An 18,651-nucleotide genomic window follows, 5' to 3' on the forward strand; every position below is an offset into this window, starting at 1 on the left:
CTCTACAAAACTCGACACCAGGCAAGGTCAGCCCCATCCTGGATCTTAAAAGACATTCAGACAGTACTGCCATGAGTATGAGAAATATGTTTTTACTGCTTTACTTGAATGTGCTACTGTCAGGGAGGATCCAGTGGAGGTAGTGATGAAGCCCTGCTCAGACAACACTCAGTTAATAATGAATGTATAATAGAAATAATTTACAAACTATATTTATAAAGAAATGTATACTAATTTTTTGTCAAATTTATACTCTCTGGCACATTCTCCTCTTTCTACAGACACCATCCTAATAATATAAATTAACGGACTGAAGAAGAGCTTCAGTAGGACAGTAGGAGTCCTACTGTCACATTTATCACTGTGTGCTGCTAACAAGTGTGGTGTCCTCTGTGGTACAGCTGGAGGGGCTTTGTCTGCTCTGTTGGCGTGGAAGCATTGATGATATGGCCATGTCTCAGGCTCCTCTTAATTGATTTGAATGATGGGTTTGCTCTTTTTTCAAACAGCAGCTTTGCCGAGACAGCTACTGCTGCAGGACGGGCTGCATGTGCTTGTGAAGGCAGCACAAAAGTCCCTGCAGATGGATCCAGCAGTGAGCTTGTAGCATAAGGGAACTCTAATCAGGGTTCTAACACTGAGCAGCTCCAAAGTCTTTTCAAGGAATGAATCATCCGACTGCTATTAGGACTTACTGATTCAGTAACACTGTTAGCACTACTCACAGAGTAATCCTGGTTAGACAGTGTAATGCCACTGAAGTCAGGGTCACAGCTTAGAACAAGAAGGTCTGCTATCCAAAGAGCTCAACACCCACAGCCCTTTGTATCAGTCTAACCATTTGAAGATGGGGGTGTCTTGTTCAGGTCACCCTGATTTAATCTGAGCATTATTACCTTTATTACTTGTAAAGCACCTAATGACCCCAGCTGGTTTCCAAGTATTATTTGTCTAGGAACTCTTCATACTCACAGTAATATGGAGCTTTGCCTGAAGAGTTTCCCGTCTTGTGAGGCAAAAGTAGAATGGAAGGAATGCATTATTATTGACCCAGTTTTAAAGAACAATATACAGGGATTTAGCCAGAATCAAACAGGGTGTCCACCAATTAAATGCTGGTGAAAGATTAGTTGATTTTCTACTGGGGAATAGTTCTGGAAGGTCTAGCTTTAAAATAAACAGATTTGGGTTTGTCATGATTAATGAGATGCTGCAATAAGCTCTAATATTATGCAATGTTAGTAATTGGAGATCAAAGATATTTTATAACAGAGTCTTTAGAATCAAGCTTTCTTAGAGATTTGAAATGTAAAAACTGGACATGAATGGATGGTCCAGTTCCTCACAGCTGTTTAATCATTCTATTTTCAATATTCTCTCTCTTCTTAACTTTTTCACCTAATGCTTTCTGTCTGCCAAAGTTTATGTGTAATGTTTTTCGCATTGCTTTTTTTTTTCTTTATGATAATTTAGAAAACAAAATGAAAGTGCTGCTGAGATGTTACATGGATCTGTGAGACACACAGACCTAGACACTCTGATGCATGAAAGCATTCCCTATGTGACATAGTCCTGTAAAAGTCTGTATAAATTAGGATTTTTTTTTTAAATGAAACTTAATTTCTATAATTTTCTGTTGTGTTTTGACCCCTTCTACCTAAAATCCCATTTCTGAACAGAAAAATATAAGAGAATTTATAAGTTTGTGGCAGGAAAAGTGAAATGTTGAAATGTGATGGAATTATTTCCAGTATAGGGTCCGTATGTTCCTAGTGCAAATCCATGAGAATTCTAAATGCTTGCTGCAGCTTTCAGTGGAAGACTGTGCAGGATAGGTAGAAAATATGCATTTGTTTCTAACCTTTTAAAGCTTACATAAAAACAACTTTTGCATGCACTTGTGGCATGGATAGAATCAGGTACGCTGGTCTGCAGAGCAATGAACCTGAACTATGCCTTGGCACAGCTGCTCTGCCCTGCCCTCCCATCACCTGCACAAACTTAATGTTACAGCGAGGTGGTAATGAGAGTGGGGCCATGTCGGGTCTCGGGTAATATTGCTGCTAACAAGCCAATGAAGGATGCAGTTCCTTCAGTGTGCTTTAGTTCCAGTTCCTCTTGTTTGGCTATTCTATAGTCCCTCTCTCAGAGTTCATCAGAAGATCTCATTCCAAACCTTTGACCAAGATATACCCTTTAAATTAACTGTTTAGCATTATCTTGTGGTAGTAATTTTTTTGACCAGTTAAAAGAAAAAAATTGGTATCTTCATTGTGTAATTGGCATCCAGTTAAGATTTTAGCAAAGACAAGCTGCCTGGCTTTTGAGCTATACATGCAGGCTATGCTCAGTTACAAATTCCTAAAACATTTGCTAAGTATTTGCTTCACATGTCTAAGCAGTAGAGCCTACTGAATCAACTAGACAGTTGGAAACTTCTCCCAGGCGTCCCTGGAACCCTGTTAAGTAAATGTTAAAATGCTGTGGATTTTAAACACATATACGTGTTTATTCACCATGTTCTGAAATTCATGAGCCAGGGTTCAGAGGACCCATATAAATCACCTGTTGGAATACTAGATTGTCAATGCTCTAAGAAATTGTTACAATGATGTTATATTCAGTCTTGAGCTTTTGTATTTTTCTTTTCATAAATGGAGTTAACAGATAATGACACAAGGGAAAGAGAGGGTAGGTGTATGCAATTGCCCATATTTGAATAATTCTACTTATATAGCTATTATATATCTGTGGCTGTATAAATAAAACTGAATTAAATTTTTCCACATGAACACTATTTTTGACAGAATGTTTATTTTCTTGTCTAGATTCTGTTTCTTACAGAAAGGGGTCTGCTTTTCATGAAAAATGTAAACAAATTACTGGAAAAGGGTTGCCTGAAAACTGGAGAGGTTTTCATCAAAAACTGTATTTTACTACAAAAAAGTTACTCCATTCTTCATGAGAATTCTGCTTTGGATGCTTGATACTTCCATCCTTCTGTGGAAAGTATCATTTCCCTTTCTCTTCATCGTATGGATAAATGCAGCTCTCAGGGTAGCCCCAACAGGCAGACATCCTCTCCAAGGGCACCATAAGAGCATTTAACCTAATGCACCAGTCAGCAGAACAGCAAAACTGGGTATGAATAGTTCTACCATCCCTTGCAGAAAGGCAGGCAGATGCACAGAAAATAATAATAAAAAAAAAAAAAAAAGAAAAAGAGGGGGATATCAACAATTCTAAATAGATGCAATACAGACCCAGTATGTGTGCAGCAGCTGGGGGAACATCCCTAGGGAGAACACTTGCTGATGTGGAAATCCATGAACCCTTGAGGCCAGTTCAGTGTGATAAGTGTTCTGACTCTCTCAGCAAATTTTCACGAGATTGATTTTCTTTTTGCTTAAAAACCCCAAACAAAACATAAGTTTTCCATTAATGAGACACTGCAGTTTTTAAGAGTTTGCTGTTCACAACTGAAAAGTATGGCATGCTCTCTGAGTTCAGAAAAAGCCAGAGTGTCTGTCTCTAAACAACAAATACTGAAAATAAGTATTCTTCCTCAGAAGTAACTTGCCACGTAAATACTCGTGGTGAGCATTTCTAATGACCGGAGAGCTGAGCTTGTATGATCAGTAATTGTAAAGGATGGCGGCTTCTGAGTTACGCTAAATTGGAGCAAGAATCTCCTCACTCAACTCCCTCTCTTTGTTCCTTCAAATAGTTAAGTCTAGCTTTTTCCACTTACAGAGCAATAGCACGGTCTGGACCTTGTCAGCTCTGACACACAGTGAACCTTCCCCAGTTCCTCCCTTCCTGCTAGTACTCATTTTCACACCTTCACCAATATCCAGCCGATCTCTCTATATATTTACACAGTTTGTGCGTTTCTTGTGGACATAAATGCCTTTATGTATTCTCAAGATTCTTTATCATTGCAGTTTTATTATAAGGTGCAGAAGTATGTTAATAATTTATGCACCTGGCTTGGGGAGGAATTACAGTGTCTCACATGAATTTCATTTTGTTTTGGTGAGATATTCATAAGAATGAAATTGTAGGTTGTCTTGTATCTGATGGTGGTTTCTCTTGAATATTTGAAGTATTGTGAGATGAGGAATGCTGGCAAATTGTTAGATGTTTGTGGAGCTGACTGTCAGGTGGGTTTAATTTCCAGGGAGCATAGAAATGCAAGAAAGTTCTTAGGAACAAGCTGCGAGTTCTTGATTTTTCTTCTTGATCTTTACTCAAAACAGGTTAGATTAATTCAGTCGCTCTTCTACTGTATGCCAGCTGGAAGTAATCTCCAGAGACTGAAATCTGCTGAGATGAAAAAGCATTTGTATTCCAATATTTCAGAGAGACAAATTGAAAGAGTGAGGTCACAAAGAAATTTTTTTAATTCTAGAATTTTAAATTAAATGTGACAAAATGAACATCTACTCTGATATCTGTGCACTATACAGCAGCGTATGAAGAAAAAGAACTTTGAATGGTGTAAATTAGCTAAAACCAAGCTAAGATTACAAGTGTAGTTGAACACTACTCCAGATTTTATATTCGTTTCAGCAGGAGCTTGAACGCACTAAAGTCACAGTGATTGTGAAAGAATGGTACGAACAATACTGCTGATGAGCTTGAGATCCGGGTATGCAGTTTAGCTGCTTTCAGTGATGCACAGGGCATTAGCAGTTGTAACAAGTTTATTTCAGGAATGAAATAACCATCTTGGAAAAACTTACAACCATGTGGTGCTCAGATGTCAGCCTGGCACTGACCTGCTAGCCTGCTGATGAATTGGCCCATGTGGAATGCCAAAATTATTTGTGTCTTTATCACTCTGCTGTTATGTCTGTATCACGGCTGGCCCGGATTCGTGCTTGCTTGCTGAGATTCATTTATCATGTTGGTTTTAACTTCAGAAATGATAGCATTTATTTGGAGTTTTGGAGATTAGTGATCATCAACCGGTTTAAATGAATAAATAAGTTAATTGAAGGTAAAATGTGACCGAAGATGAGCGGAATGTTCCTGAAGGAATATGTTCATCCCTTGACTGCCTTTGTGAAGTTGCATAAATATAATTAAGGTCAGCACATGATCAGCATTTGGAAACACAGTTAAGAGGTCTTTTCACAACTCTGATCAAAGTTAATAAGACTGAGAATTTTACAATTGCATCTCCCCAACAAAATGTGTCAGTGGGACGTTCAGAATAGTTGTGCAGATATTAACGAATTTGTGTACCCCTCCTCTGGGAAACTCATTGCTCTGATCAAACTTCTCTTTCTGATCAGGGAGACAGAGGTGGACTAAAAAAATCCCTCACAGCAAATCATTGCTAAAGCTGCATCTTGGGGGTTTGTGTCTGTCCTCCTTCCTTGATCAGAGAACAGTGCCCCAGCCTTTGCTTCATCTGGTGCACTCAGCATAAACCTGTGCTGCCAGCTGCCCTGCAATGTTATAGTTAGGGAGACAATAGTGCATTAATAGAGCTACAGGAGGAAAAATAAATAACCCATTTAGTTTGATATGTTTACACCGGTTTATGTTTGCTTCTTCTGGAGAAGGTCCAAGTAGAGGGCACCCAGGGTGATATGCTCTCTTCTTGTAATGCTGTAGTATGACAGTCCTCCGCTGTGCTGCAGGCTTGAACCTGGATAGGAACCACAGAGGGTCGGAGGTGAGATGTTCCCTCAAGTAGGCATCTGCTGGCACAGAGCCTGGGGAGATCTCATCCTGCGATGCCACCTCCCGCACCCACTGGTATCTCCTGCTAGGGGGGAATGGCTGGCGGAGGGATCCCCTTCCTGGGGTGGGGGGCACGGATGAAATCGGGAGGAGGGACGTGAGCGCAGTCAGATGGAGGGATGTCACAAGGTGCTTCCTAGACAGCGGGAATCAAACCCAACACAGAGTAATCCACATTTCAAAAGAACTCCAAAGAAAATTCAGACGCTATTATTTTCTTTTGGGCAGCTTTACTTCCCCTCATCAGTCAGTGGGGCCCTATGCTCCTGCCAGGAAACATGCCAGCCATCTGGCAGTTTTTATTTTTATAGTGATCCAACAACTACAAAGCATGCCAGGCTATTTGTACCATCTGCCACATAAATGTCATTTCAGCAAAAGGATGGTGGACACCTGGGGACCCAGAGTTGAAAAATCCTTTTAAAGGGGAAATCATTGTCTCCCACATCAGAATAAGAGTTTGAAGTTTGGGTCCCTGTCCCTCAAGTAACCAATTCAGGACACATCTGTAATATTTATGGCTCCTAGAACATTCTCTTAAATTGATCTTTTTCCCTTGTTCTTTCTTCTTTCCGTCTTTTCCAACTGTGAGGGTATAAAAATGACTACTATAAAGTTCACATGTGGATGGACACTTCCAGCAAAGTAATAGTGTCGTACAATCTGTGGCAGAAATTATTCAGGTTTTTCAACACATTTTCTGCGTTTCTAAAGCTAGAAATGACTTCATTTTGTAGCTCTTGTTCTATAATTCAGAGGGAATAATCAATCAATAGTTCAAGCTGCCCACCAATGTGCTTGAAAGCAGAGAAGCATTTATAAAAAGGAAAATATTTTATAAGTCTGATTTTGCAGCTGGAGCTCTAGAGGGAACCCATGGCTTCTTTAGGGAGGCTTGGGGATTTGGCTGTGAGGTTCTATTTACAAAAGAAAAGACATCCCAGATTTCTTCTTTGGGGCAATATGTGGTTTTTTTTTTATTTTTCACTGTTTGACAGCAAGTTTTGACAACGTGTGACTGACTGAGAACAAAGTGCATCTATTCGTGTTTATAAAGGCTGTTTTGAAAATGTCCTAATATTGTGAAATGCTTTAAAATATGGAAGATAGGTGTGTAATTTATAAGTTTGGAGCATTGTTTTCCTAAATCTTATATTGTCGTTATTAATCAAATATTGCACTTGGAGAGCATTAAAACAGCAGTCTGAAATGAAAAGCTTTTTTCTTCAATTTTTCAGCCAGCTGAAGTTCAGATTATATACTCTATTAGGACAATGAAATGGAAATAATGTGGCATTCTCTGATTTCTGCTGTTTTGTAATTTTAATATAATTACTTTTCTCAGCATGCTTTTCATTGCTGGGAACATAAAAAGAATAATGCCTTAGTCCAGTAATTTTTCTTTTGTGTTGCATATTTAAAAATTGGATAGGCATTGCAATTTTTTTGATCCTTGTTTATTACCGTTGACAGTTTATTTAACTGAAGAGATCTCTGCAGACAGTTTAGACAGCCCTTACCCATCACATGAACAAAGATAAATCAGCCTATGTGTTTATTCTAGCATTGCTTTGTAAACTTTCTTTTCTCTTTCTTACTCTTTCCACTTCCCTCTCCATTTTATTGCAGTGAATGTTTTCCCCATGGTGGAACTTGTCTCACTGATGTGTTCATAGTATGATTGTGCATAATATTTCTTTTGTCTTTCCTATGATCATGTTGATTTTTCCTGAGAACTGAGCACTAATCTTGATTTTTAACTCAGAGCCATTGTTAATTCTTCTGCTATTCCATTTCTGCGCCAGTACAACTCTGTTAATTTTGATGGGAGGAAATAGGAGACTCTGGTTCTGTCCTTAATCCCATAGAATTACATGGAAAAAGTTGGACTAACCCTGCAGGATACTAAACCCCTCAAATTCCTCAGAGAATTCTTTGGCAGTTACTGAATTTCACTCAGCAGAGAAGAACAAAAAAATGACTTTTTATTTTGGAAAAGCACAAATATTTAAGAGTGCTATAATGGTCAAAAGAACTCTTTTGTTTGGGGAGCATGAAACAGGACTCTGTTTTAATCAGAATACTTAACAAAATAACATAGCCTTCCTTCCTATGGTGAAAATTAAAACACTGATCCATTTGGCAGCGAGGTCTTCTTGATGACTAAAGGATTTCCCCATGCAGTATAAAAATGTTATGATACTGCACCTTTATCCATCACTGTTCTCTGTTGAATATCTTTAAATCTAGTCAGTCTGTACTCTTGAGTTCAGTCTGTCTCCTGTATTGGCGTTTTTATGCCCTTTCTCCCCAAAGCATGGTGTAGGAGAAATTCAGGGCTGGGTACCTGGAGACTCTTGGCTCCAGTGCAAGACACAGCTAATTGCAATCCTGAATCGAAATGGATGTCTCTGAACCAAAGCCCAAGCTTGGGATAAGGGAGGTAGACATACTAATTTTCATTGAATTTTACTGGGAGCTGGGTATTTAATTATCCTCAACTGCTCTGAAAAATCTCAGACTCAGAGTCTGGCAAGAGATCATCATTTCTCTGCCTGCAAGAGCCTGTTGGACCCGCGCTGGGTTTTATTCTCCTTGTAGCCCTCTCTGATGGAGTTCAGTTTGGCTGTTAATAGGAGAACAGGATGAGTCTGCTTTTGCTGGAACAGAGTAGAGAACAGATGTACAAATCTTAGGTGTATGGGCAAAAGTAGCTCCTTCAGTTTCACAGAGGATTATCTGCTGTAAATACAGAATTTATCATTCCATAAGAAACACTGCAAGTCTTAGACCTGAAATTAAGGCAGAAAACCCAAGTTTCTGCCTTTAATAAAGGCAGTTACACAAGCAGAGGTATGAGGAAGAACTTTGCTTTTCTGATCCCCAAACTTTATTATAATTTTGTACCACTTCACAACTTCAGTCCTTCCTCCCTGCCACGCTTCCTTCAGGCTTCATTTGAACTAAAAATGTGCTGTATGTGATTTGTAATGAGCAGATTACCTACTGTTTGATGACATCTTGCCCAGAACTGCTTTAAAAGACGACGTGGGCTTTTAAAAATACTAATTAATAACTTGGCAGAGATATTTGGAAAATTCTAAATTTTTCATGTCACAGTGAAAAGTTTTAAATAAGCAGCCACCAGACTGGACTCGCTGTAGGAAAACGTGCCTTTAATCCTTAAAAGCCCCCTTCGTAGCACTTTATTGCTGATCACTAGGAGTTGTGGAGTTAATAGAGAATGGGAATTCAAAGCAGTTCTGCTGGAAATGGCTGATAAAGATGATTGCGCTGCAAAGCGTGACTCTCAGAGGCCTTTTTTTCTCTAAACTCATGGTATCTCATACATTGTAGCTTGAGAAAAGAAGTCTCTGAATCGAGTTAGGCTTTCCTTTTCTGTGAGGCATGACTGTGCAGTGCCATTAGGTATGGCCCCACCGAAATCATTCTTGTGGTCTCAGCGAGTTGACTGAGCCTCCTGAACTAAACACAGATGTTAATTTGAAAAAACCATAATGTTATGTACATAACAAAGTGCTTGGCAAGCTGAAGGAAAACAGAGATTTGTATTGTTGTTATTATTTAATATATAAATAAAGGCCTCACTGGACTGAAATTGAATTTCAGCAGCCTTTCTGGAGGCAATTAAAACCATTAGCTTCATCAGCCAAGGCCAGCGTTTTAATGTCTCTGAAACACTCAGGCTGCCAAAGTTAATTATTCATCCTTTTCTTAATTGGATTCAGATTGCATTTTAAAGGTGCAGCTTCAATAGGGTTGGCTGAGCCTTAATTTTTCACCCCTACCTCTCCTCCCTTCCCTCCTCCCAAGAAATGTCTCATAAGATATTGTTTCAAGCCTTTGCAGAAGGGTTTGAGAGTGGATTTCAGCCCAGGCCAGCGGCTAATCATCTCATGGCAGATCTCAGTTGGTTCGATAAACAGGGTAAAACCCATATGTCATTGTCAGTAACTTCATGGTAGGAATGCTTCTTTGAGATGGAAAACTGACCAAAAGGGACATTAAAATATAACTTGTTCTTATGTTTGGACTTAGGGCAAAATACAATTGTCATGTCTTACATTTCCACCAGTAAACAAATAGCTTTGGTTACATAAAATGTGTACGCTATATAAGCAAAAATACCATAATCTGTGTTCTACCAGTAAGTAACACTAAAATACAAATTATAGGTACGATATAGTCCTTAGATTGCATGGCTCATTTTTTTTTTTTAAGGCTGCAAACTATTTTTTGGTTCAAGAACTTGTCTTTTTTTGGAAGAAGATAAATTGCTTTTCAGAAAGGAGGTTTCAAAAGTAGTGTAGACAATGAAATTACTGCTTTTGGTGGCTAAATTGTGAAGTTTAATTTGGTATATGGACAAACCCTTTCAGGATCAGCTGACAAACCTTGTTTTAAGTATTTGAACTCAGCCCTTTGTCTGACGTGTTGCCTCTAAAGGCAGAGGGGGATGTTTTGCAGTATGTAAAGAAGAAAATTTTATTTTAGTACTTCCCCAAAATGTTCCTTCCTCTGAAGAAAGCCAAAAGTACCCCCTTTGCAAAGCAGAAAATGTGCAGTGAACTGGGAGATGAATAATGACAAAAAGGGACAGGAGGCAAATTTCACACAAAAGAAGGGGACAGCTAGAAAAGGACACTGAGCAGAGAGCGCACTGTGTTGCCCAGACAGATGCTTTTATCTGACCACTTGCTATTTTGTGTTCCTGGAGCCCATCTAGCTTTTTGATGGGTTGTTGTGCGGTGTTGTATATACAGTTGCTCATTAATGTTACATAAATAAGTAGGTTTTCTGTTCTAGATACAGATCAAATAATTTTTCATGTATAGCCTACTGAACAAGTCTTTCAGCCTCAACTGAACTTTTCCAGATACTCCAGAGATTAAAAGTACCATCCCATTAAAATAATACATTTTCATCTTCCCGTGCAATTATTTTTAAACAGGGGACTTAGATGTCACTCTTTTTCTTCTTATTAACAACATCATAAAGAAAAAATATGTATTTGGAGTCTGAACAGGATCATTTCTCAGGCCATCCGGTTGCCTGTGAGTTTCCAAAATAAAGATGTTGAGCAATGGACTAACTTCTTTAATGAAGGAGAGAACAGTAGACTATAATATTGCATATGGGTGTGACTACTGAAGCCATCAGACCTTTGTCCATGCTGTTAGCGGCACTTATAGAAGGTAAAGGGTGTTACAGCCTAAACCCTAAAAGGGTGGGAGTTTTACACAGAGCATGAATTTTTGATCTGGCTGTAAAGATGAATACTAAGAAACATCTGTCTTTTAGTGTTCATGATTACTAACACTCATGACTGCGTGAGCTCGTTTCCCAGTTTTTCAGCTTGCTGCAGAGTAAGAGAATGACCATATAAACTCAAAGAAGCAAAACCTTTTAGAAGAAAAGAATAATTTAATGTAGATTGGGACAAGTGTGAGAATCAGGCTCATGGGACTACTTTACAGATTGCTCAATATTTTATTTGGTACTTTTCAAATGCTATTTTCTTTAGTAATAGCATTACAACCTGATTAGCATTTTTGTGCTGACTACAGGATCATCCCAAATTACTGTCTTATATTCCACATCATGCGCAAAGTCTGAGAATTTTCAAAAAGATAAGCTGAGGTAAGATTAAATCAGCTCATATCAGAGCATTGGAATTTAGAGGAAATTGTTTCTTAACTGAGGATGCACAATGCATTGATGATCCAGGTATTGCTGAAAAACTGCATGCTTGTTATCTCTTACAGTGTGAACACAGACACACAACTGCTGTAACAGCTGGCTTGCGAGAAATTAGTAGAGACCTGATATTTCAAATATAGGTTCTCTTCTTTCCTGCACCATATACCTGTATTTAAAAATGAGGCTCCCAACCTGGAAATTATTCCAGGCCTCCTTTTCATGCTGGATCTGTCCCCTTCAATTCCTACCAGCCACAGAAAGGAGCTGGTCTCACTGGCGGGAGCCACTGTGAACAGGGACGGCTCTCCTGCACTCCTCCAACCCAACAGGTCAGTTTGAGAAGAGATAGTTCAGGCTCCACCTGTTCCTTAATAAACAAACAACGGTTCAAAACTACCTACCAGGTTTCTGCCCCTCACACTAAGCAAGATGAGAATGTGAACTGCAGCAGTGTTGCTTTTGAAATACTTGTTACCAGACTGATGTGGGTATTGATTTTAGACTGTCATTCTTAAAACATCATCAGATTTTGGTTGTGTTTACCAGAGAAAGAGCAATTTCTAGTTCACAGATGCAGGGGCCTATGTAGGTTATTTTAGGATTGAATGAATCTTCTACATTTTCTTGCTAAGATACTTTTTTTTTTTCCTTTTTCATTTCTAAGTAATAGAGACTCCACTTGGGAGAACTTGATTCATGTCTTGTCTTGCCCTGCAGGGGTTTCTGGAGGAAGACTGGGCTAAAACCTAGAGAAAGACTTTCTTAGAGGCATGTTAGTGATGATAGAAATGAGTCAGGAAAAAATGTTTGTGTGATCATTATCTTCTCTTGGATTATTATGGAAAAAACCAAAGGCGTTGATTTTTGCCCATTTCCACTAGATGGATCCCCTGTATCTCCTGTACTTGTATGCGACAGTAAGACATTACCTTTCCTTTGCAGATCTTGTGTGCCTTTGCCAATGCAAACACTGTGATAGACCACTGTAAATCTCCATGAGCACTGGGCAGCTTTGACCTCTGCAGGGAACATTTTCTGGCTGCAGGTGTTGGGAGTGAAAGAAAGCCTTGAACTGCTGAGAAATACTAATTTCAGAGTGACTTGAAGCTGGAATAGCTTCCTCTGCTCCCCCCCCCCCATAGAACTGCAAGCTACCTGTAGCAAGAGAAAGGGATGTGTATTGGAGCAATCAGGGAAGAAGGTCTGTGCATTTTGGACGCGAATATCCCTGATGAGGAAATCACCTCTAAACTGCTTAATTTACCACACAGGTTATTCCTATTTCAGGAATAATCTGAAGAATGGCTATACATGGCTTCTCTGGGGGATAAGGGACGATCGGATCTCTTTTGTAGAAATTATATGGACCTTTTAAGCTGGTTCAGCACACAGAACCCTTTTGTTTCTGTAATCGATGCTGTCCGAGTCAGGGAAAAGAAATGTATCTTTGGCTGAAAGAGAAAAAATACTAAAGAGCTGCATCATATTTCCTAGGAACGGTAACACCATAGCAACAGTTGTCTTTAATGCTGCTGCTGCATCACTTAGTAGTTCTCAGATTGCTGAGTGACCCACAATCTGCCCTGCTGTAAAACTTACTGCACGTGAGCTGATACTGTTGGCAGATAATTACAAGAAAAATGTATATATAAACCACATCAGTTTTGTCTGTATTTAAAATTACTTTTTTCCTCATAACTACATGGCATGTTATTTCTCTCCTTTAAAAGGAATTTTAATGAGAAGTTTATTGGTAGAACTGGTTGGGTTTGATAATCTCTAATGAAATACTTTGGGGGGGGGGAATTTTTATTGTGTTTGGGGAAAATAATAGAAAATTTCAAACTGTGAGAAAGGATTTATTGTTTTTATTAGATAGAGTTACTGTAAAAAAATTGGAAAATATATTGTTACTTTCAGTATTTTTCAGAATAAATAAATATGTTGAATGAGTTTTTAGCTAGGAATTTAATTTATAGTGAATAGATGTTGACATGAAAACAGTATTCCAAGCATCAAAATTAAAACTTTTGATTGACTGCTTTTTTCCCCCCCAAATGTTCAGTTTATGAAAATGTCAGCTCTATCCAAATTCAAGCCCAGAAAAATGTTTGAAAATTCTTCTGAGATGAGAAAACATTTTCCTGCCTAGTTCTGTTCCTCTTATATATTAATACTGCCTGGCTCCCTTTGATGGGTGTGGCTTTTTTGTCATTCTTTTATAATAAATTGCATGGAAAATTAAAGCATACTTTCTGATTAATTTCAAATGAATGATCAAAACACACTGTCCCTCCCCATTGAATCTATCCAGGTTTTAACATAGATCCTGGTGGCGGGCACTACGGAGTTACAGATTAAATGCTCATGAAAATCTAATTACTTCTACAAAATGTTCCTGTAGATAAAAACAGAGGCTAAGATGAGAGTCTTACACTGTGAGTGCTCAAGCTGGGTCTTTTCTGTGGTTTTTCCATTCTGTAGATGTCAGTCCAGCTCCTTCAACAGGCACTGAAAACGTGATACATTAAACGGAACAAGTGGGCTATAAATGGCCTGTGATTTATGGGTTATCTTGGTTTGTCAGTTCTCACTGCTGTGAAGCACTTCTGGTATTTGCACAATGATGTAAATAATTGCAGCATGAGAGCATTAGCAAAGTGCCCTGCGAGCTGTGAAAGATCCCATTGCTGATACTGTTTGGGCAGCCTAATAAACTGCTCTAATCTCAGGCTTGACGATACTGCAGCAGCAGAGAAACGAACTTATTCTGAGGAAATACTGATTTATGAAATAAAAGAGGGAACCAAAACGCCATGGACATGTGGATGCCCTTACTGCGCAGCTGAGTTTGGGGTTGGATCTTCATTTCCTGCGTTAGAAAGAGCAGCGAAGAATTGTGAACATCAGTTTATATTTGGGCGGATGGAGGAGGAAATGCTATGTGCAGGGGGGCTGACCTGTGGCTCTGTAGTGTAATAAATCAATTAATAGTTTTTATTTCTTTTTTTTTTCTTCTTCTTTCTGTACAGCTAACAAGAGAACACCAGGTGGCCCTCTCCTCCATCACTTACATTGGCTGTGCTCTGTCCATCTTCTGCCTGACGATCACACTGGTCACATTTGCTGTATTGTCGTGAGTAATTTTAACTTAATACCTGCTGAGCAACTGTCATGCAGAAGGCCAGCAGTGCATTTCAGGCCACTGGTTAGGATCTCTTCAGGTGCTCGGGATAAAATAAAGGCTATTAATTCTACAACCTTCCTTAATTAGATTCTGCACATGTATTTGTAACAGTTGGTTGGTTATTTCTAAATTACTTCCATTTCCTGAAATGAGATGCTCTTTATATAGCAAGGTATTTCCATCCTATGAGGGATTTTGGGATTGTTTTTAAACTCTCCCCATTTTGCTGTAGTTCAGGAATCTTGCAAGGAGGGCTTGGTCTGGAGCTCAAAACAAGTACAATATGAACAAGGACGAGAGTATCACCCATTCTTCACCCCTTACGTACATCTTGGGATTGCTTGCAGCGTACAGTCAGTGGTTTTCAGCTGTCTTGTCTTGGCATTGTGCTTATAAAAGTATGCCCAGGAAGGAAGGCTCAGCTGAAATTAGCTACCTTGCTTTTGTTTCATACAGCTGTATACAATTACATCATATAACCCACATTTATTTTCAAGAATCTTGCTGTTCTCTGTTAGGCTAGTTTTCTAATGTGTTGTAGGATGAAGGACACTATAGGCAGTGTGAAATTCACTCCGTGGCTTATGTTTAAATCCTCTGGATCTCTGCAGCCTCCTGCCTCTAACAGCCCCTTCAAGGGCTCTCCGCACCGGGAAGGTTTCTGCCACGGGACATTTAGGGTCTTTATGCCTGTTTATATTCCAGTAGACAATTGAGTGTGATGCCCAGCTAGGCTTGATACAAACATTTGTCAAAAAGCTTTCATAGAGGTTTCTGTCTAAATACAAAATAGAAAACCTGAAAAAGGATGAAATAACTTGTCTGAGGTTGCGCAGCAGATTGGGAGCACAGCGAGCAATGGCATTCTTGTCTCCTTTCACACAGTAAACCATGTTCGTCCTACTCAAGAGTTCAATTGTTGATTTCTGTGCCTAAGCATGTCTTTTGGACATCCTGTTAAGAGGCCAGTTTCTAGGAAAAAGGACTTGCTGAAACCCAGTAAACTGTTTGCAATGTTTGTTTGTTCCAAACCCTGTATTATTTCCAAGTCTCAAGATCTCTGTTGGTCATACTTGGATGAAGTATGTAACGCGTGGCAAAATCCACTCTAAATAAGTCCAACGTCTGCCTATCTGGCATTGAGCTGTTGGCATGTTTAGGCTAAGGGGAATGATCTGCTCCATTTTTGTCTGAGTGCAAAACTGGATGTTGTAGCGTTTAGAAAGGAAAAAGGAGCAAAAGGAGATGGTATTGCTGCAGCGGGGATGAAAACTCCTCGAGAAACTGGAGTCAAACAGAAGATTTGGAAAGAGAGCTTGGACCCAGCTGACTGTCACAAGGTTAAGCACCCCACCTACGTATAGGATCATTCAAACTGCCAATTAAAAATAATTTGATTAGGTTTCACTGGAGAACAGGGCCTCATTAAACAGCTGAAGTGAAATTTTGCAATGTAGTGTTAGATGACCATGAGGTAAGTGGAGAGGAATCTGGCAAGTTCTTTGCGTACTGGCAACGACAGCCACTTCCCAGGAGGGCAGTCCTGATTGACTTCTGGGGAATGATGTTCCAGTTTGCGACTACATGAAGTTTCTTATTAGAAAGCCATTGGTACCAGGCAGCACAACCTATATCTTTGAATTACTTTTAGGACATCGAGTTCTTGTCGTCTCCCCCTTCACTCCCTTCTAATGGAGCACTGGCTACAGCAGTGTGGGAAGAGCGGGGCTGACAGCAAACCATTGTCTGCATTGTCCAGTCTGTGTCAGCCTGCTGCAGGGAGCATGCACGATGTGTCACTAGCGGCTACAAAAAATCATCACCATCCAGTGTGATACAACAAAAAGATGGGAGTGTGGAGAAAGCACTGCCAATCACATAGCCAAACCATCTAGGTCTCCTGAAATTATTAAAGCTGATGGCGGGGGCTGGCAGGCAGTATGGATTGAAATAGAAAACCTGTTATCGTAATACTATTATTTTTTTTAAAGAGAAGAATAAAATTATGGAAAAGGCCTGAAATGTTCAGATAAATGTTTTGATTTTGATTCCTACTTCCTATTTCTGGATGAGAACAGAAGTACGAGGTCAGAAGACTCCCAGGAAAGCATGTTCTTGTCAGATTTCCAGCTGTTTTTTGAAAAGCCAGCAGAGATATGTTCAAATTATGTTGTAATCAAGGTCAGGTCTCTGTCAAGATAGGCACTGCCCATCCATATAAGTAGCTATTGTTCCTGTGCTCAAAAGCTGGTAATAGTAAAGACAAAATTGTAACCGATGTCTTTTCATGTTCCCTTATTTCTAGTACAGGCAAATACCAACAAAACAAAACCAGAAACTCTGGGACATAGTGTGGGCTAGATGGCACAAGGTGCAGTATGCTTTCTGTGAGGTGCAGAGCTGATTTCCTTGACAGCACAGCACCATACAGGATCAAGCCCTTTGGTAATATTCTATCACAATTAATCAGCAGAGCTAGTTAATATGCAAGTCAGTCATTCAGCTGCCTTCAGGATGGCAGCAGAATATTAAGAAACCAGTTAGGTAACACTCCATCCTGGTGGAAGAAGTGCTCGAAAGACATCATGATGACCCCACCAGAACAAATGACCAAAAGCCAATCAAAATGCTTGCTGATAAATCATCAATAGTTCATGCTTCTTGGAATATTGTTTTATTCGTGTGTCTTTCTATCTTCTGCCAGGTCTGTCAGCACCATCCGCAACCAGCGCTATCATATCCATGCCAATCTGTCCTTTGCTGTCTTGGTGGCTCAGATCCTGCTTCTCACCAGCTTTCAGTTCAGCCCTGGAACAGTAAGTGCTAAAAGGAGTGGTTGTGGTTTTTGCAAGGCATGTTTGTGGAATGAATGCCACATACCACATGTAAGAAATTGTCTTTCATACGAGATCCTCTATTTTTTAACACTGGCCTTAGCCAAAAATGACCTCCTCCAACATTGGATAAAACCTTCTGTGCATCCAGATACTGTTATCATAGTATGTTCGCAAAACTTAGAGATATGCACCCATCAAATGGAAAAATCACCACAGTAATGGAGTACATGTCAGTTGTGTGTTCAAATGGCATGGCGACTTCTGCCTGACATGGCTTATGCTTTCTCTCATCCATTCTCTGTATTGAAAACTGTAGGAACTCTGTATTGGAGAAAATTGTATGAACTTTGTATCTAGGTAAGGTATTTGTACTTCTGTTAGTGTTTTGGGTTGGGTTTTTCGGGAGGGGCGTGTGTGTGGTTTTTTTAATCAATTCTCTGCTTTACCTTTCTTTGTCCACATTAAAAAGTCATCTTATTCTTGTTGGAAAGTAATAAGCTTCCTGATGGAGCTGTGGTAATTTCTTCTGCATTCTTGGAGAGCAAAACAGAAGGTCTTTGTTTTTTGCTCATAAAGTTTTATTTGTGTGGTAGAATACACTCTTTTCTGAAGAGCAGATCTATTAATCCTGATCTCTACTCTGGAAATTTAGATTATTTTAAGGTAGCATTCATGTTTATTTGACCTGAGTAATCAAAGAGAAAGGTATAGCAAATATTGCTTAATTAGCCAGAGGTGGTAGAAAGCATTAGCTCTAAATATCGCTGTGGAAGAGTTTAATCTGAGATCCTTAGTTTCATAAAACATGTATATACTCCTCTGGGCATCTAAGGCAACCACTTAAGCAAATGACAAACACCTTCATATTGCTTACATGGTAGTTAAGCTCTGTGCATTTATAGGCTTTTTCTGTCTGATCACATAGATTGGAACTTGAAATTACAGATTGATTTTATAGATCTGCTACTACAGGTGGGAATTCCTTATGCAGAGTACCAAGATCTAAACCGTTAAAACTGGCATCTAAACCAGCTGGGTTAGAATAAGATGAATATGCCAAGTTAACAGTATTACATACCAGTAAAACCAATTTGTTTCCACTGTTATTTTTAAAAAATGTTATTTAAAGTAACATAAGGACTGTTGATGATA

General features: G+C 39.3%; 1 protein-coding gene across 2 annotated transcripts in view; it reads left to right on the forward strand.

Annotated features, from left to right (window-relative positions):
- The window catches only part of ADGRD1 (adhesion G protein-coupled receptor D1), a 159,931-nt gene that overhangs the window by 90,400 nt on the left and 50,880 nt on the right, over positions 1-18,651 (forward strand). For both annotated transcript variants that reach the window (XM_074921495.1, XM_074921496.1), the window contains 2 exons: positions 14,508-14,611; positions 17,367-17,478. In XM_074921495.1, coding sequence (XP_074777596.1) covers positions 14,508-14,611; positions 17,367-17,478 — 216 coding nt within the window. The remainder of the gene's footprint in view (positions 1-14,507; positions 14,612-17,366; positions 17,479-18,651) is intronic.

This window comes from Athene noctua, chromosome 17, assembly GCF_965140245.1.
Source record: "Athene noctua chromosome 17, bAthNoc1.hap1.1, whole genome shotgun sequence".
In the NCBI taxonomy this organism is placed as follows: Eukaryota; Metazoa; Chordata; class Aves; order Strigiformes; family Strigidae; genus Athene; species Athene noctua.